General features: G+C 36.1%; 1 protein-coding gene across 1 annotated transcript; it reads left to right on the top strand.

Moving 5' to 3' along the window:
- Positions 1–256: 256 nt before the first annotated feature.
- Positions 257–19,867, top strand: CFAP69 (cilia and flagella associated protein 69; the record flags this gene model as incomplete). The annotated part of the gene is made up of 17 exons (XM_010284105.1): positions 257–406; positions 531–708; positions 1,680–1,803; positions 4,334–4,382; positions 4,467–4,588; positions 5,071–5,287; positions 6,147–6,311; positions 7,584–7,702; positions 8,159–8,277; positions 9,367–9,448; positions 10,442–10,634; positions 11,251–11,388; positions 13,675–13,751; positions 14,617–14,811; positions 15,781–15,867; positions 17,518–17,622; positions 19,691–19,867. Coding segments are annotated over 17 exons (2,297 nt in total), but the record flags the coding sequence as incomplete, so codon positions are not given.
- Positions 19,868–21,179: the final 1,312 nt, after the last annotated feature.

Below are 21,179 nucleotides of genomic sequence, written 5' to 3'. Positions count from 1 at the left end.
AGGAAGCATTTAATTTGTTTATATAGAGTTTTAGTCTTCTTAAGGCTAAGTCTGTTGGATATGCTTTAGGCACTATTAATACTCAGATAGAAGAAAAGCAGCTCTTATTGTTTATTAGATTTTTTAAATTGTTTTTAGGACTAAGGAAATATGATACTTTGTTCTCAAAATTTTCTTGAGAAAGGATAAATATTTTATGAAGTAGCCAAAATTCTGAATATTTACTGCATTATAACTAAACCTATTGTATGTTCAGGTTACCAACCAACAAGTGCCAACTATAAAATTCAGATGGCTGAATTAGGAGGATTAGCAGAAACTCTCGTTTTGTCACTAGCATTAGTTGAAAATCAACTTATTGAGAAGTTGTGGGTACTTAAAGCTCTCCAGCATCTCTCCAGCTCAGGTTAGTACAAACTGTTCTTTCAACAGTCTCATTACCTCAGATCTTAGATCATTTGTTCTCTGAACATGCCTAAAACAATTACTGACCTACAGGGAATTAATTATTCAGATTTTCATCATTTCAGAAGTAAATTGCAGACTTATGATGAAGGTCCAAGCAGCCAGCAGACTCTGTTTGTATCTAAATGGTGTTGATCCCTCAGGACAGCTGGTGTTCCGCTCCTCAGAAATCCTATGGAACCTGTTAGAAAACACCTCAAAAGAAGAAGTTGTTAATCAGCTCAGTAGCTTGGAATGTGTACAGTAAGTACAGGGAAGCATTTTATTAATTAATATTGTAATTTTGGAGACATCTAAAGCATTGCTATTGTGTTGCATTTTCTTTGAAATTAATCGAGAGAAAATACAGACGGGGACTGGAGGTCTTTCATTAAGTCCTCATTAAGTTTTCAGTATTAACACATCTGATTCACCAGAATGGAAGCACTACTGGATCAGACCTCATAGCCAAGCAGCCCATGATTTAGACCCCTCAGGCATCTGTTTCTGTTTCAGCAAGTTAGATAGCTCTTTGGCCTGTGAGATGCCAGGAAATGATATACGATCCAAGAGGTGCCTGCCACGTAGCTTGCAAACTCAGTGGCCAGGGTCCAGCTAAAAGCACATCCAGTCAACTTCAAAACTATTTCACTGTCAAGTCTCTCTATTTCATGTACCCAGCGATCCACCACGGGTTGTTCCTGTTACAGGGCAAGAGGGAGATCAAGGTGCTCTGCTGCATAGTGCAGGAGGTATAGCCCTACCGCTTTGTGTGATGAAAAAGTTAATTGCACCATTTTCAAACTTACATGTTAGGCTCGGGAGGCCAATATTACTGCACGTTGAAATGCTTATGTTATAAAATTAGTAGGAAATTCTATGCTATGATATACACAGCTTAGTTCTAGATCCTCTGCTGGAGTAAATAACAGGTTTTCCCTTAGTGGGTTACACTGTTTTAACTATTTAGGATTAGACCATTTCTTCTTAATAATCATTCAACAACATCCAGTTCCATGCTTGAGTAAATATTATGTATCTTGCGTACATGCTTAAGTTGGATTCTAGTGGTACACATAAGAATCCATTTCACAATAAAGTTTTAAGTTATTTCTCTTGCACTTAAACCCTATGGCTTTGAAAAATATTATGCTGAATGAGGATTCATATACCTAGAACGATCTAAAATTAGAACATGAAAAGAAAAGGTAAAATGCATTTCACTTTCTTTTAAGTACTTTGAAAGAAGTATTTGTGGACCTTCTCATGAATGGTTTCCGGCATTATGATCGTCAGCTACGGAATGACATCTTGGTGATTGCCACATTAATAGCTGAAAACCCTGAAGCACCTATGGTTGTAAGTATTTATAGTTATATTGCAGAGACTAATAACTTCTCCTTTGCTATTATATACTCAACATTTTCCCCCATTAGAATTCTAATATTTGTTCTACTCTGTCTCCAGGGCTTTCCTGTTTCTTAGATTTGCTGAGCAAGAAACCATTTTTCTTTCTGCAATTCCCTTTGTCTCAAAGAGACTTTAAATCTATAGGTCATCAGCCTGGAGTACTAGCATCAACCTTTCTTAATACTTAGAAAATTACACTAACACTATTCCTGTGCAAAAGTTAACATTAACTCCTGTGTTCTTTACAGATTCTCAGATGTGCCATTCTGTTACAATGAGTTTTGCACTAAATATCATTTGTTGTTTGAAGATGTAGGTGTACAGGCTATATTCAGATGGCCCAAATTCAACTGAAGTATCTGTTCATAACCAGGAACAAAAAGGGTCCTCCAAAAATCAGCTCAGAAGATCTAAATAAGATGCTGAGAAAATAATTACTTACACCCAGTTAATAAGAGGCGCATAAATTTTTTCTAAGACTAGGTCACATAAATGTAGTCAGAATGCACTATCATGACTTACCTAAAAAGTGGATGACTCATTCTTCTGTAATATTCCAGAATTTCTATGAGGCAAATTACAGATAAGCTAATTTTTTATAGATGTTCATATTCTTTTACTCTCTTGGTTTACAGCTGAGATTTAGAACTTTAAATGAAGATGTGACATACATACTGAATAATTAAGCAATCAAATTCCTGTAGATCTATTGGCTGTTCAGGAATGGATTACTTTTGGGGAACTAATTTCTCAACTTGAGTAGAAATTTCACAGTTGGCTGTATTAGTAAATAGATTTTATAATCTGTAAAATTATCTGATTACAGATTTTTCATTCAAGCTTTCCGTTCTCTCACTAACCATTATGAAATGTCTGTTATACTATTGCAGCAACATATTTGATGTCTAAAACCTGGCTGTAGAAATAGGGCAGGTTTTTCCTGCAAGATAAATAACCAGGACACATATTTTTAATTCCTTATACTACAAGGAAGACAAATTGTTCAGTGCAAGGAAGAAATGGAAAGGTTTAATTTAGATTCTGTATCCTCAGCCTTGCTAGAGATTTTACTACACTTGTGGAGATAAGGTAAAAGGTATAAATATCAGGTAGACAAAAACATTAACATTACCCTTGAATCCTGCCTCATAGATAATACCAGAGAAATTTTCATCAGAATGTTCTCTTTTTTCTTAATGTACTATCCAAGCAACTTCAGAAAACTCAGTCTTGTATTTAAGGTCATTCAGAAATGAGCATAGGAGTCTGAGCCTTTGAAAAGGAAAATTATTTTCTCACCACAAGTGAACTGGAAAATACATGTAAAGTAAGGCTTGTAATGATATTAATTATGATTATCTCTGTGTTAGAACAAAACTGTCTGTTTGGTAATTGCTTACTGGTTTCCATCAGAATTTAGTACTGCATTAATCAGCAAGGAGAAAACATTAATAAGTTTTAATGTTGTTCTTTATTTAACCACTTTGCAATGGCTTTGTTCAGAGAATAGATACCATAAAGACAAAAGCTAATAGGCAATATATTTGTGTACTTCAATATTTTCTTTAAAATTACTTTTGCAATATTTTTCTGATTGTTAAAATCATTTGAGTATATGCTAACTTAAAAAGCTAGACCGAACAAATCTGAGCCCAGCTTTTTGGGGATACCTCTAAGAAGCTGCTGCAAAACTAATAGAACCACCTTATTCTGTGGGGTGTCTGTGTAGTGTTCTGTGGGCTCTGCTCCTGTTGGGAGCTGGTGGAAAGCCCTGTGGTGGCTTTGCTGAAGCACTGATGCTAAGTTAATGTATTTTGTTGCTCAAGAAGAGCAATGTCCTGGTAACCATGGCTTCTAATCACCTCAGAAACAAAGCTCTTTTGCTTCTAGTGTGCTCCGTAGTTATATTAGACATAATTGTTCTTTTTTTAGCTCTTTAGAAGCTGTGAATTACATTATTTTATTTTCTGGATTTTTAATATGCAATATTTATAAATGTATGTTGCACATACATGCAGTTTTCATATGCTTACTTGTAAATGCACTGAAGTTGAATATAAGTGTATTAGTACACACAACTGAAGGCACAAAATTGTATGTACTGATGACCCTGATGTATAAGCTTACATGTGCACAAATGCATTTTGAGAAACACAACTCTAACAGTACTGAGAATACGGTTTTCTTGTGTGGTAGATTATAGTAGTGAATACATGTGTTTTGAACTCCCCCCATACAAGTTCAGACTTGTACTGAATGAGACATGGGTTTAACTCATTGTACCCTTAGGGCTGTAGTTAGTTAGTATTGTACAGTGTCCAAATGGTTGATTGCTTATTTGATAAAATTCTGTTTATTCTGCCGTAGGATACATTAAACTCTGTGTTCTGAAGGAAAAAACAAAAGTAAAATTAAATCATAAGTCTTAATTTCACTGCAATTTAATTTAATTAACATATGTTCTTTGAACGCCTATTAGGAAAGTGGATTTGCAAAGCTGTTAATAGTACTTGCAACATTTACTGAAGGTAAGAGATTTCATACTGCATAATTACACTATTTTTACTTGTAATGATTATTTTTTTGTAACTTGTCTATAATTTCCTTCATAGTTAAAATTCCTAACCCCTTGGTAAAAGGTCTTAAACTTACCTACTCTAATGAGGACTTTGAGCTGAAGAAGTTACTATTTAATCTAATAGGAGTCTTATCCAAAGACACATGTGCTGTACAGGTAAGTTGTAACAGAACAGAAGATATAGTAAGGAAAAAAAACAAAAAAGGACAAAAAAAATCACAGGAGTATTATTTAGCTGTCCTTCTGGCATAGTCCAGTAGACTGAAATCAGCTGTTCTCCAAATCAAGAATTCATATATAGCTTCAGACCAAGTCCTGCTGTCTGAAAGCAGCATACAGTTTCTATTTTAGAAAAGTTACAAACCTAGACCATGCTAGGAAAATTAGCTGACAAGAGACTGCAAAGCATTATTGAAATACATGTGAACATAATAATGTTTAACAAACCACAGTCTGTGGGAATGCTGCAGAATATAAACAGAGTTTGTCTGTACTTGCAGCGTTGATGACATACTTTCTCAATAAAAAATAATTTTCTTAGTGTAGGACAGATAAAGTTGACTCATTGCTTTAGATTTTTCTTATTGGCATCTGAAACCTGTAAGCTGTCTCTTTTTCTCTTTGTCTTGACTCTGCAGCTTCTCAGTGAAAATGATGTGATGCCAGCTTTGCTTTATTATGTAAAACCAAATCAAAAGCCTGGATTTCATGACTGGTCTGCTGCCCAATATGAAGAATTACAGCTTCATGCAATTGCTATTTTAGCTTCAGTGGCTCCTTTGTTAGTAGATAAATATTTGTCGTGCCAAGCAAATACTCTTCTCCTTGTGTTTCTAGAATGGTGTATAGGCCAAGGTCAGTAGGTGCTTATGGCTTTCATACACACTAACCTCAAAATACATCTCAGCTGAACTTACTTTCTTTGACAGGAAGGAAAAATGTAAAACTGGTGAAGTGAGGATGGTTCTTTTTCCATAGGTTACTTAGGAAAGTAATCTTTCTAAAAAAAATCACCATAACTTTTTTTTTCTACTGAAGGATAAACTGGTGCCCCATTCCCTGGGTATTTTGATATTCTGTCAGTTGTGTGGGCAGCCACACATCACTACCGCCCATGTTTTAAGCTAGTCAGCTGCACTTACTGTGGCAACAAGTCCAACCAGTAACTCCTGCTATGAGGCAGGATGAATTAACTCACGCTTAGAACTGTATACAGTAAGACAGCTTCCAGTCTAAAGATGTGTTGTGGCCATCAGCTAAGAGTATACGCTAAGCAAAAAGATAACTACGTGCACCCAATTTCATGGACCGCTTTTCTGGGGAGGGATAGTTTTCATCATAAAATTGTTATGTTTTACTAGGAAGAATTTTTCATTTTGGTCTAATGGAGACCACAAGGTTGATATTACATGTTATGCTAGAGAAGATATTTTGAGTTTTGGAGACTGCTCATTAACTCAGTAAGGTTAAAAAAATTATAATAATTTTAAATGTTCACATTTAAATCACACCTTTCTTATGAATGTAAAAAGTATAGCCCTACACAGAAAGGCTTATTACTAGATGGTTTTAAACAAGAAGCCTTTCTAACATTAAGGGATTTTGTTTGTTTGTTTTTAACTTACACTAATAAGCCTTTTTTTTCCCCGAGCATATTATTATTCTGAACGTGCACTGTCTGCCCCAAAAAATATGCATTGTGATTGTTCCACAGATCCTTTCTTTGGTCAAGGTAACAGTTTCCATGGAACAGGTGGTCGTGGCAACAAACTTGCACAAATGCGCTACAGCCTGAGAGTACTGAGATCTGTTGTGTCCCTTTATGATGATGCTGTGAACCTTAATTTGTGTGACCAGGGAGCAATTAGCCAGCTACTGGGTAAAGCACAATTTATATTGCTGTACTTAAATTAGTACGCTTCTGTTGACACTAAGGATGTTTGTGCTTTTTTGTGTGCTGTGGTTTCAATGTTACTCCTTTGACTGCTGAAAAACTAAAAAGCCTCAAACAATTAATCCAAGATGGAATTTATTTTATTTTTAATTTTGTTACACTTTAACACACAGAATTGAATGAATGAATGAAAACAGACAGCTGTAAAAGCCTAGGTGTTTAATTTCAGAGTGAAAGCTGCCCCTTCTCCCTTTATTATACTGCATTTGTTACATCTTATTTTCACTGTGGTAGCCCCTAGGAACTCCAGCCATGAGTCTTATTCTACCTAAGTCTATTATGGTGTCACTTCCCATAACTCCTCCTTAGAGTAGAAGAAAATTAATAACAAGGTACTTTTATATGAATAACATCATGAAGAATGAGAGCAGAATAAAACTGCTTAACCACTGCTCCTGCAAATTTACGGCATTTTCTTGTTCAGTTACATGTACCTACTGCTACAATTGGTTTTAAGTTCCAATACACACTGGTTTAAGTTCTTTTTTCTTACAATAATAAAAAGTTTCCAGTACTCAGAAAGAGTCATACTGGAAGAAACAAAATCGGTAAGATCCTTTGGAATTCAAAGAGTATGTTCTAACAGAAAACCTAGAAATAAAAGATTTTATATCCTCAGTTGAAAGTTGAATGCCAGTGAAAACTCTGTGGAAACTTACAGATTTTAGTGAAGGCAAAATCGACACTATACCTTACATATTGGATTCAAGTAACCTTACTTTGGGGGAGTTCTGTCTGAATGTCCTCTTTCACATAGTAGTTCCAAGGCTGTTTTTCTCAGCAGTGGTGGTATTTTATGTCTCTCACACATTTCCACTGTCAGTACAAATGTGTCTGAGGCTGTACAGTAGAGCAAATCAGTAAGTTCATTGCCTTTTTCTAAGAGTTTCTCAATTCAGATCAGTTCCTTGAATTGATTGCACTGTCACAATACAAGGGGCAGCACAGAAACTGAGCAAGGAAGAAGTCAGTGCAAGCTGCTATCATTAACTCTGTCACCAAGTCCATGAAACTACAGCATCGGAGTGCTGCACTTCTGCAAGCTATTATAAAACACAGGAGATAGATAGATAAAACTGAACAGCATGAGTAGATTCCTTTAAAAATCCCTTGGTGTAACTTTTAAAATCAGCAGCTGTAATAGAACTCTGATTTGTGTATATGACATTCACATGTATAAAATATATTCATTTATAGACATCCTAAAGTATGCAGCAAACAAATCTAAAGAGAAAGAAGATGCCGTTCTACTGGAAATCCAAGCTGATATATTATTTCTTTTGTCTGCTCTCTGTGAAAATGATCTCCGCAGAAAGGTATATATGTTTCTACTTCATACTGTGCAGAAAATGTCAAAAATGGTATATTTTCATGTAAAGGATGCTGCTTTTTTTTTTTATTATTCAAAAGCAGATGTCAACTGTAGTTCATCGCTAACAAGTCAGGTCTGATAACTGGTTTCTGTGACAGTGACAGTTAAAATGCAAAATCACTCAGAAATCCACTGGGAAGCGTCTCACCTATTTAATTGCTAATTTACATGATGTTTAAATTAGCATAGGAAAGTATGTTAACAAATGAGATGATTAGCAGTTTGGAAAAACTGAAAATCTCTTTTTCTTATGTGTGTCATAAGGAATATATCCTCGTCTAACAAGTGGGCCAAATTTATTACGATATAAATATTTAAAATTTTCAGTTGCCTCTATATTTTCTTACTATTTAGTAAATATTGTTTAGGAAACATATTGCTTTAATTAACATTTCACCAGGAACTCTTCAGCTATGAAGGAGTGGATCTACTTACCCCATTCATTCAGATGGATCCAAAGAAATTATATAGTGGATTGGGCCACAGTTGTCTCCTCTTCAGTGCACTCGACTGCTTGTGGTTAGTAAAGTATTTTAGCAGCAGTAACTCTTGAAAATGTCAAGTCTTGTACTTTTTAGGTCTGCAATACTATGGCCTTTCTCTGCGCATATGGGCCTTTCTTCTATTTAAAATGTATAAAAATACTTCATACAGTTTGACTAAGTAAAAATTATAAAAATAAACAGAATGTTCTCATGTATTCTCTTCTAAATAGGGGTTCAGTATGACAACCTAACTCCCTACATAGCAGTCTAATTCCCCACACAGAGTGACCTGAGATGACATGCAGAGTTACCTAAGAATTTCTAAGGGAGGTGTATGGTTAGAGTCTGTAAATAACTTCAGAGAAGTAAACAGAAGGCAAGAATAGACCAATATTAGCTAAAAACTGCATAAGCATAAGAAGTGTTTGTAAACTGGTGATACTGGTCTATAAATATTTTAAAGATTGCTAGCAGAGAATGCCAATACATAGGAGGATAACCAAAAGTTAATTTGTTCTAAGGCAGAAGTTGATAAATATATTGAAAGCCAAATAATATGTTTGTCTGGGAGAAAAGACTGATTAAGGAGACTCCCTCCATTTCTGTGTTAATGACGATAAGTGAGGAAATAAGAGAAGGAAGCAATAGCAACATGAATGCTGGTTTTATGATCATTCTAAACTGGGAGAAGCAAACACTGTTGCCAAAAAAAAGTCTTGCTTGTCTCACCCCCTTGATTCTGCTGGCAGAAATATTCACACAGTCCTGCAATAAGCCAGATCAGGGCCATGATCTAGGTAAATTTTAACCGCTTTTACTGAGTTAGTTTTAGTTCAAAATCCATATTCTGATCCAATTCATTGTGAACCTGCCAAATTTCTTGGGCTGCTACAAGGAAGGTGTGCCACCTGCCAGAGAAGAAAGAGCAGTCAAGTAGGGTATATTTAGTTATACTGTGTAAATGAAAAGGCATGTGAAACGTGATTTTTCTACTCCCTGAAGGTATGAAGCGTATTGCTTACCAAATATTTTTATGCAATTCAGTAAAATAAATGAGATGCTTGTAGAGTGTTCTAAAGCATAAAAATGCTTCTACACAATGAAATTATTATTTCTGTTTAAGGTCCTGTGTCATTGGATGTTACATTGCAGAGGATTATTTTCTTGAAAAAAAGGGCATTTTTCTTCTTCTGGATTTGTTGGCAGTAGGTATTTCTATTATTGTTACAGAATGAAAGAGGAGTAAAACAACATGAAAAACGGCATTATTTTTGTTACATTATCTCCTAAGACTATTATAATACTAACAAAAAGATCAGCGTATGTAATTCCCTGGGATAGGAAGGTAATCAAACTGCTTAGAAATGATTGGATGGATTGTCCATGTATCTTACTTTTAAAAATAAGTATTTGACAGAGGGAGTTTTAAATTTACCAAAAATACACTCTTTTTAAAAAGAAAACTGAAGCTATGCTCTTACTTTGGATGACATCTGTGTTTAGAAGAGCACCTCAGTTCTTACTTCATATTGAAATTAGTAAGAGCAGAGTTAATATATACTTCAAGGCTTTAAAAGTTTTGATGTTTAAAGTTACTTTCTACATGTATTTTGTATGTATAGCTACTTCTGTGGGTCTTGGACATAAACCTGGCACTGGCATTTCATCTCTCACAAAATAAGCAATGCACCGTCCCTGTTTCATTCCCTCCTCATTCTCGCCAGTCATACTACCAGCCGCTTGATGCCTTTGCCAGTGCAAGGGTGCAGACCCTTCCCTACTCTCAGGCTGCTGCAAAAAGATCTGGCCACAAAACAGAACAGGTGCTGCTACCGCTCAGCCACTGCCTTCAGAGTGTGTTTCTTACAAAAATAAATCTTGGAAGTAGTACATTTTCCAGCATGTGAGCCTGGAGGCATGTATACAAAACCTATTATGTAATTCTACACACAGGTATGCACATCTTATATGATCCTACACTCATTCCCCTCATGTTTCTTGATTTATGGAACTTTGCATGGCAGGATTCCAGACGCTTGAAAGATTTACAAATTTACACACCAGTTTTGTACAAATAGTTGTGATGAAAAGCTTGCAGTTGCTTGATTACATATTACATAATTTCTCTGTTTTTTTGAAGGTAGACATCACTGTGTTTTGAACAGTTTAAAACATTTTTTCCTTTTCCCTTTGCCAAGTTAAAGCAAAAGAATCTGTACAATATAATTCTTGGCATCTTGGTTGAATTTTGTGACAACCCTAAAACCACTTTGCACATCAATACCTGGCGAGGGGAGAAAGATCAAACAGCAGCTAACCTTCTAATACAGTTATGGAGACAGGAGGAGTTGGAGCTAGGAGTCAAACGTGATCGATATGGAAGGATTGGTGGTAAGTTTTATGATGCATGTAAAACTGTGAGCAGTTTCACTGAATAAAGTAAAACAAAGATACTATTTGCTTTTGCAATCTGAATCCTGATGAAAGTAAATTACAATATTTATAGCTTTATGCTGTAATTCTTGCCAAACCCAGAATACCTTGTGTCTATTTTGTTAGAGTCTGGACACTAGATGGCATTTTCTACATTAGCTGGGAATGAACCAGGTAATGAACAAGAGCCATGACTAGTATCTCGAACAGCTTTTCTAATGCTGGACAGTTAAACTATTTCATTTCTTCCACAAACAGCATTGTCTTTTGTTTTATGTTGTAAAAAGAAGTAAGGAGAGTGCTATGGTCTTGCAAATCTTTTGTCATGATAATATTTCCTGGCCCAAATTATGTTTGAATTCCTGGCCAAACTATCAAAATTATTTACATAATGTCCACAAAGATGGACCTGCCTTAGTTTGGAGGAGTCATCACAGGAAAGAGTATGTTTGTAGCTGCATGGTAAAGATCCTCATACTTCATTGCATAGCTATAATTTCCTCTACGTTTAGTAGCCTTGGGAACATACTACCTCTTCATTCTTCACTCTTGTTTTGTATTTTGAAATTATTAGACATGAAGAATCCTATTGCTAGCAGCTTCCAGAAACAGCAAAAAGTCATCCCCATGCCTGCCAACCATCCCAGCTTTGCCATCATGGAAATTTCAGAAAACATACGGGCAAAACTTTATTCATTATTGTGCAAGCTAGGTAAGACAAGTGAATTGCCTTGTCAGTGTCATATTTGTCATTAAACTGAACTTGTTCACTGGCTATCAATAAAGTCACTATTAAAAAAAAAGGCCAAAGGAAACTTTGAGTTGCATCATCAACACTCTCTTATTAACAGATGCTTGCTCATCCTGTTCTTAAAAGTCCCTATTGATGGGGATTTCAAGATTTCCCCAGCACTTTGCTGCCCCTACCATTAGGAAGAGTTTTCTTAGAATTATGACTAACGTTTGCTTGAAATTTTCTGTAACTTGTTTTCCCACACACAATGTCTTTCACATATTTTAACACTTTTAAGAGTTAAGAAATTAGATTAAGAAGATTAAGAAATCTAGATTAAGAAATACTACTTTCTGCAGATGTTACTCACAGATCTCATTTTCTAGCATAAGCTCTAATTATTCTCATTGTTTTTTTCTTGAGTCTTTCCAATTGGTTCACATTCTCCTTGATCTATAGTGTCCCAAAACTGAACACAGTACTCCAGCAGAAGCCTCACAACCAAATACAGTCCTCTACTCATCTTGTAATAAACATTCTGACATTAATATAACAATTGCTATATTCACAGTGGCATGATATCGTTTGCTCATTTGACTTAGAATCTTGTACAATCATCTACCATCCTGGATTTGTGCAGATGACTCTTCCTACATGTAGAATTTTTTATTTGTCCCTACTGAAGTAAATTCTGTGAGTTTAGATAATTTTTCAGATTGGCAAGATTAATTTTCATTCTAATAATTTCCTTCAAAATGCTGCAGTCCCTCCTAATTCTACGTTGTTTGCACACTGAATATGAATACTCATTAGATCCTTGTCTAAAAACCTAAACTGAAGTCAAGATACATGATAAACTTCCACATCTGTAAGATTTCTTATCTGGCTGTAGGCAAAAGCTAGGTCGAATGACATGGTTTGTTTTTATTAATTCATGTTGCATAATGTTTTCATTGTTACCATTTAACTGCATAAACATTATTTGTTTAATTATTTGTTTCAGTCTTTTTTCAGGAACTGAACTGAACCTATATTCTCTGGCTTTTCTTTTTCCCCTTTTAAAAATAAGCATTACGTTTGTTTTTTTCAAGTCCATCCTCCACGAGTTCAAAGATGGTCAATAATTGTTCTGAGATTGCTTCAACCAGTTCCCTGGGTAACCTAGAGAACCAATTGGTTTGAAAACATCCTTAGTTTCTCTAATAAACTATAGCCAGTTCTTCTTCTGTTGTAACCCAGGTTGTTACTAATTTTTATTACTGTTAATTGTGTTAGATGTTGGATCACAGCTAAATTCTTTATTAAAAAGGCATGAGATTCTGTTCCAGCTTTCTCCTATATTCACATACCTCTTATGTTAGTTACATACATTACAATGTCTCCTGTAAAGTACTGAAATGACATGGAAGTGGATAATAAAAAAACTGAAAGACTTTTAAAGTCTTTTCTCAGCATCTTCCTCTTACTGTAGCTCCATAACAACCTGTAACATGGTGATCTAGGAAACCAGTGTTAATTGGTCTTTATTTATGGTATTTCTTAACTTCAAAACATGATGTGATTACACTCTAATAGATAGATGCCACACTCCCCGTTACCACACAGATGGTATGATGAAGTCTAGAATGAGATTTGATAGACTGTATAGGTGGGGGGTTTTAAATCAAGTATAATTAACATTCAGCATGAAAAAAAAAAAAAAGGAGGCATAGTCTCAGCAACCATACTTCTGTACCTTATTGTTTTACACATATTGTAAACCTGTTTTTCAAAAGATGGAGTCACTATGCTCAAGGCTCAAATCTATGAGATGGAGGAAACCCTCATTACACAGTTTTGAAACAAACTACTGGAGACCCTCTAATACGACTCTCCTGTTGGCTACTTCACAGCTAAAGCAAACTCTATTTGTACTGAATTGCTTCTTTAGAGTGTGACCTGTGGCCTCAGTTCTTTCTCGGTTTTAATGGAAGATCAAACCCTTACCACAAAAGCATAGCAAAAGCAGTACTATCCTGGCTTTCCAAGTCATTGGAAGTTCACTGGAGATACTCATAAGTAAAGAGTTAGTGTAGAGTGAATTTATTACGGAGAAAATAATTTTTTTATCACCAAAATCCTGCTCAGGATTAGAAGAGTGACTGACTGGTGTATGTGTGATGAAGACTTTTTATGTGACAAATAAGATGTAGTCTTTTTTAGAATGTTTTATTTTAAGATAAATTCATCATGCTGTTAATACTGACATGATTAATATTCCTTTAGGTTTTGAAAATTTACCTGGCTTATCTGCTAAGGATTTTGTCACACTTGCTATCATACGGCGTTATATTGACTTTAAAGTGAGTATTGTGGAAGAAAATATTACTACTGTAGCTGTGTTTGCAAAAACAGCAACTGTATCTCAGGACACAACAAACAAATAAACCTTGAAAAGCTGTCACTGATGTCACAAGTCACCTATAGTTTCACAGAGTGTAAGCCAGTATTTACCATCAAAATAAACAGTCCCACTTCCATGATTCCAGCACTCCCCACACTCTTCCTTTGTACTGCACTGTTTGTGACTGCATAGAAAATAAGGCTAGAAACCAATGCTAGTTAAGAATAACTCAGACTGTTTGCCAACTCAAGAAACACAAATGCAGTATCCATCCATGCTGTCAAAAGTTGAGAGTGATGTGCCTGTAGAAAACAAGAACAGGATAACAAGCTTTGTGGGAGCCATCCCGCTCAAAAGATGCTTCAGTTTATGCCAATTTTCTGCCTAGGAACAAAGTCTGTAAGAGCTTGAAGTGTTCAGGAACTAGCAAGATTGGATCTATAGTTGATAATTCCAGCTTCCATTTATGTCTTATGTTGCAGTTTGCCCTGATAATGTGCACAATTTGAGATTTTACAGAAGCCAGTAGGACACAACAGTTCACTCTTTTAATTTGGTGTCTTGTAGCTATCTGTATTTCTTCTGAGTTTCTGTAGTTGTCAGCATTCCTGTTATTGCTCTGTGGAGTCAAGCTTGGGTTTGGGAAGGCTTAGGGAGGATTATCGTGAATGAATTTGGCATAGCATTACTGAAGTCTAACCTTGCATAAAAATTGTGGGAAGTGAAACAACAATAAGGAGAGAGATTGTTACTCTATTGTATTTTGAATAATTGGAACTGAAAAGAGAGATAAATACCAAATTGTGTGTGTGTTTCACACACAGGTTGGAGAAGTTTGGAGTGAACTGTGTGCAGAACTAAAAGAAGAATTCAGGCCTGTGGCATCGGATGAGGAAGCCTTGAAAGTTATTTCAGAAGTATCAGAAGATACTGGAAGAATGGTTGCTGCTCTGCAGACTGAAGTGCTTGAAAGTCAGCATCACCAAGAAATCCAAGATGAGGAAAAAACATATACAAAGGTAAGGCAAGGAGTATTTAAACAAGTAAAGCCCATGTAAAGCCTTTTTGTCAACTTAAATGAAGATTTTCTTATTATATAATGTTGAGAATTCTCTATGTGTACACTGCTTGAAGATATCTTAATCTGTCTCAGCAGTAAAATTTTAACTTTAAATTAAGTCAGGTTAGTCTCAGTTCTCCCAATTTGTATAATTTTGCCAATATTTAGAGAGCAACATGAAAAAATGAAGCAGTATCATCAGTGATGCATCAGCAGTGGTATGAGAAACGATCATTACATTACAGTTGCACCTGTGTTCATCTGTAGCAGATAACAATTTAAAGTACCTATTACAACTACATCTGCTTTTTAAAATGAAACATAAGTCTCTGTTAACTCCCTTGGCTGCATATTCACAAAGCGTCATTACTTCACAAAGGAGTGCTTTGTGCTTCCCAGTATGCTGGGAGTGGGTATAGGCATTTTCCAGCTTTGGTTATAAGGCAAGCATTTGGCATTTTTGCTCATCTGCTGTCTTATTTGCTCCTGCTTTCTGAGAAGTAAGATCAGTTGGTCCATTTGTCTAAAATCTCATGCTAGTGTTTTTGAGGGATTGTCATGCATTATGATGCCTGCACTTTTGTCACCAGAACTGATTCCATCTCTGTTATTCAGCATTTGAGAGTGAGAATATACAAAAAGCATTCCTGAAAGAGTTAGGGGTCTTCCAACATCTCTGTTGGAAGAGGGGAAAATTTGTTTGCAACAGAAGTAAGCCCTTTTTTTTTAAAGGCAATGCATAAGTGAAGTCTTTAAAGGGCAAGTACTTTACTACAGCATTATCATCCAATCTCAAGTGAGGGGGATGAGCTAAGGTAGCCAAAGGGGCATAGGTGAACACACTATCCAAACAGCACAAGCAAAGAGTTGAGGAAAGCTCATGAGAATAGGATTGTGTTGCATCTTGTAAATCTCACTTATATTACAGATCCAAGGTATCCATAAGCACAGAGAAAGGGTACATAAATCTTGGGAAAATTTCTTGACTCGGACATCAAATTATGAGACACTGAAGGTAAGAAATAAGAGTGATGGAGTAAAATTTACATTCACAGTGTAGTTGTAATAATTGGGAAGTTACAAACACATTTCTTAATGAATTACGAAGATATTCAAGTAAAAGTCATAGTAAATTTTATATTCACACAGATATAGAAGAATGAACCATCAGATGTATTGGCAAAGCTGTGTGATCTTTGATTCTTCCGCTCTTCTATGATTCTATGATTTGCTCTTTTGATGACAGTCACAAATTGGGGATCAACATTGTTCATGCACTTGCAACTGGGGCCGGGGGGGGAGTGTATATATGTATATTTGTCCTGAAATTGTTGAATCTAAAAGTCTGGTCATTCTTTTCTTTTTTTTTTCCTAATACTTAATTCCCTATTTTTAATACAGCAGACATCTTTCAAGATGGAAAATATTTTATAATGAAAGGATTTTCTCCTAGCAATATTTGCACTTTTCCAAAAGAACAGAAAAAATATTAGAGTCCTGGTTAGGCAATCAGACTAAGTTGGAGAACGAATGGTATCAGACTTGAAATAAATGCTTTGGCAGCTAAATCTAATTTTTCTTAATTTCCCAAAGGAGGTGCAGAAGAGAACAATTTTCTCCACTGCAAGCACCTCACTGGCCTGTGGTAAAGATCTATACCAGAATTAGAAATTAAAAGGGGCCAGAAAAAGGATTTGGAGAACTACAGGCTGGTTAGTTTTAACTGAGTCCCTAGAAGGCTGTTTTAGGCACATGTTTTAGGACACAAGGATAAATCATGCCTTGCCCATATGGTTGGCTTTTGTGATAAAATTATTAGCTCTGGAGAAGGAGGAAGATGGATGTTATTTCCTTTGCCTTTAGCAAGGTTTTCAGCACAGTCTTGTGTAGCATCCTTGTAGCCAAATTGGGGACAGATGGACTGGAATACATATGGGTGTTGTCCAGTACAGCTGGACTACAACTTGGATGAAAAACTGGCTGGACTGATGGACTCAAAGGACAGTGGTTAGTCATTAGCAGTCAGTTTTGAGTTATATTCCTCAAAGTTAATTTTAAGGTTGATACTGTTTAACATTTTCATTAATGACTTGGACATTGGATCAGTATGCAACCTTATCACGTTCATGCATGACACTGAGCTGGAAGAAGCAATCCATATGCTGGAAGGTAGGATGGCTATTCAGAAGGACCTTGACAAGCTAGAGGGATGGGCTGACCAAAAGCTCATGCAATTCAGGAAAAGAAAATGTGAAGTCATGCATCTGGGATGTATTAAGGTTGTCATGCATCAGTACAGCATGGGGACTGGCTGGCTATGTAGATGTGTACTGTGTATGGGGTGACAAGCTGAACATAAGGCAACAGTGTGCTCTTGTGGCGATGAAGGCTAACAGCATATATGGCTACATTGGAAAAAATACAGCCCACAGGTCACAGCAAGTGATTATTCCCTTCTCACCCTTGTAACTCCATGCCCATTTATCCTGTTTTCAGCTCCCCAGTACAAGAGTGTCACAAACCAGAGGGAGGGTACTTAAAATTAAAGCCCAATAGAATTATCACCTCATTCATTTTGTCGTTTTGTTTGTCTATTTTCTAGAAGTGCAAATGATACAACTCATTCTGATTAAAACAATTTTGCCTTTTTTTCAACTGTCTTTAGAAAGCAAAAAGGCTTCAGGAAAAATCAATAGAGGCTTCCAGATCTAAATCAAAGACTCAAAACAGAGCAGTCCATTCTACTGATATTAAAGGCCTTGGTACAACGGTAAGTAATCCCCAATGACACTGTTTTATTTTCATTAATGTGTAGTGAATGGTTTGGGGTTTATTCTGGCTGTGTATGTGCTGCTGCTTACTCTTTCTTTAATAACATTTATGTTGACAAGCTCCAAGTATGTAAGAAAGAATCTGTATCTCCTGCAAAGCACCACTTCCTCTTCTGACATATCCTCAGACAACGGGTAGTTGTTCAGAATGAGATTCAGATCTGGAAGTTACTCATAAAGAGTGTGGGCAAGATGGTCCCTATGCAACTTGACATGTACATCTTGTGGGACAGCCTTTCATGAAAACCTTGCTGAGGTCAAGACCTCCGTCCTTTATTGTTTGGTAAATCTTTGTGATCCCTAATATGTTGGTAGAGGTGTCCTTTGTCAGTAAACCTGTTCCTGACTGTCTGCAGATAAGCCACTTGTTGTATCTGCAGAAAATACTATTTTTTTCTCATTTCTATTAGTTAATTGAAGTGTGAGAAAATAAAAGCCATTGTTAAGATCCTACTCAGGTGTAACAGCTTATTCAGATGTTGAGTTTCAAAAAGCTAGGGTAAGACGTGGGAGAATCTCCATTCCAGTTAGTAACTGCTTTTGAGCTAGCTGGATGACTTCTGTTTAAGCATCACAGCTAAGGAGGATTTTAGAGGGAGGGCTAGCTTCCTGGTTGCTTATAAGTTACTCTTACATGTAAGGAGAAACAAGGAAGAAAAAACATGAGGTGCTGTTTTCAAACTTGCACAAAGGCAAAAGATTGTATTATCATGGGCTCTCTGGCATGAATGATTAGTGACAACTAAGGTGGCTGCACCCTACAAAAAGAAAAGAGGCAGTTCCTGTTTGATGTGATGAAGAAAGGAGGAGCTTAATAGGAAGCAAGGGGATGGTGTCAGAGTGCTGGACTAGGATTTTTATCAAATTATCTTTGCCCTAAACTTCTGAAAGATATGGAGGGACACATCTGTGAATGCAAGATGAAGCGGGCTGGAAAAATTTTTTAGTTACATGCGTATATCAGGGAGACTGCTAATCAGCAATATTTTGCAGAAAGTATCTCATAAGTTTAGATCTAAACATAAGTATTCTAGCAACTGTTAGTAGAGAGAAATAGATTGTTAGATTTTATTTTAAAGGCTTGGACCTCGAGCCAAGATTATTCATTTATTTGGATGGAGAAGGTCTAACAAGAAAATATCTTCATGGTTCCATAATCAATGTTTCAACAACTGTAGATAAAAACAAGGTAAAAGTTAGTCCATTTTGCAAAATAAGTGTATTAAGAAAACAAACACATCAGCAACATCAGATAAAATTCCTTGGGTACATTGCTTAGAAGGATTACAAATGACAGATATGGCTGGCAATTTTTTTCGTGGAACAATCTTCTTTCCTTCTCTCTGCCAAACACCCGTAGTAGGGAGAGATGAAAATTAAGCTAATATGGTTGTTGCAAACCAGTCAAGGTCAAGTAATAAAACCTGTGAGCCACATGCACTCAAAGAGTCACATTGTTTGTTTTAGTAGGTCGTGGTTAGAAGATAGAGGTGTTACTCAGGGATTTTTATTCAAAGGCCTATACCTATTCAGTATAAAAAGTAGTAATGAGACTGCAAAGTGTATGTCTCTCTCAATCTTGGAGTTTTCCTGAAGCAGAGAGAAACTGGGTCTGCTCCCTTTTTTTTCTTTGAAGTATTAATGTATAGTGAAATTCTGAGGACAAAAACTGTGGCTGATATATACAAATCCAAATAACATTGGACAACAAACTCCTGTTGTAATAAAGACTTGATTTTCTTTTCCTCTATTCATAAGATCAGACATGATGGCACAAAAGCAGAGTACATAAAGGTACCTACTGAAAAAACACTCTGTCTTTTCCTTTGTATTGATGAGAACAATTTGTGAATTTAGTATAAAGGATAGTTTGAGTGGACCACGGAAATCTCAGCATCCCTCTCTACCAGCTGAATAATATTTTTGAAAGGCAGTTCATGATTTAACTCTCATCTCATTTTAAATGCTAACATCAATGTCAACCAATACGTTTATTTTGTTTTTCAGATTGGATCTGGTCGCTTAGTAACTGTTGAAAGTACACCTCCTCAATTAATTGGAGGGCCACTGCCTGTTACAGACCTTGCTCTTAGAAAGCCCCCTGTTTGTGAAGGAGCCTTAAAAAAGATCAAAGGAGTTAAAACATTAGACTCAGTCAAGAAGGATTCGGTACCTGTAGAATAGACAGTGTTCTGAACAGTGCTTTTAATATTTTAGTTAACTGTATGTATAGTTAAGATACAAGATAAAATCTGTTTGTAATGCTTTGATGAATTGCATAGAACATCTTGAGACTAAAATTGCATTTTGTCATAACTAATATAAACGTGGGGATGATTTATTAATAAAGTACCCTGTACAGTATGATACAAAGGTATGTTGAGTCTAATTTTGTGTGCTAGTGTTAGGTTACCCTCATCCACTGTCAGTAGCTCCACTGTTTAGATTTCCAGCTCTTGTTGACACATTCCGCATATTACAGTTTAAGCATATCTTTCTTTAAGCAGGGTGATGAACCTTCACATAAACACATTCAGTTCTTCTTTTTCCTGGATACCATACCCATGTGTTTTTTTTCCTGAGTCCATTTTGTTTCTTGAGTTGTTGCCTTTAGCATCAGGACTTCTGACTTCTATTACCTCAGTTTTAATCTAAAGACTCACTGAGAAGCTTGTCTGTGCCAACAGTTTCTCTGAGCCTACTGGAGAGACATGCTGAAATGTCCTGCTCCTCATGAGTTTCTCATAGCTCTTTAACTGATCTTACTCTTCTAACTATTTCTTGGGTTATTGCCCATATTGTCTCCAATAAGAACTCATCCTCTTCTACTCTAGCACCTCTAGAATACCAACACAAACTTGTAAGCAGCAGACCTTTTTGTGGATGACTCAGTTTCTAAGTAGTTGTCTCCTTTCCTAACTTGGGCAAAGCCAGAATTTACTATATTACAGTAAAGCAAGATTCCCTGAGGCTGTTACTTCATTTTAAAACCAGGTGCTACCCAGTGCTATGGCATAAATTGCTGTGACATTGCAAGGGGTTCTGTGACACACAAGCTCTGGCACGTAGTCTGTCATTTTTGCCTGTAAGCAATGTTTTGAGAAAAGTACAAGCTTTCACTTTGTTAAATGCCAACTTGAAAAATGGAAATAAATTTGAGCTAAACAGGTAGAACTTAGTTTCCAACTCCCTTTTTTACTTCCTGAAAGAGAGATGGGTGGGATGTGTATAAGCGTTTCTCAAAAAAATGTTTGTCCCTGTAACAAAACAGCAGTGCTGAGATTTTTGTTTAAAAATTGCCAACCTAAATTCTATGAAGAGGAGAACCCGAAGAAAATATTTAAATAAAACAAAACAGCCATATGAAATGGTACTGAAACTTCAGAGAAATTTCCACGCTTAGTTTCCAAAGATCAGAAGCATTTTCGTATGAGCAGGTCTGTTAAACAGACATCTGGTACTTAAAGCTAGAGAAATTAAATTGAGTTATGCTAAT

Source organism: Phaethon lepturus, unplaced genomic scaffold (assembly GCF_000687285.1).
Source record: "Phaethon lepturus isolate BGI_N335 unplaced genomic scaffold, ASM68728v1 Scaffold19593, whole genome shotgun sequence".
NCBI lineage: Eukaryota > Metazoa > Chordata > Aves > Phaethontiformes > Phaethontidae > Phaethon > Phaethon lepturus.
Note: the sequence above shows the minus strand (reverse complement) of the source record. Positions and strands in the feature narration are given on the sequence as shown.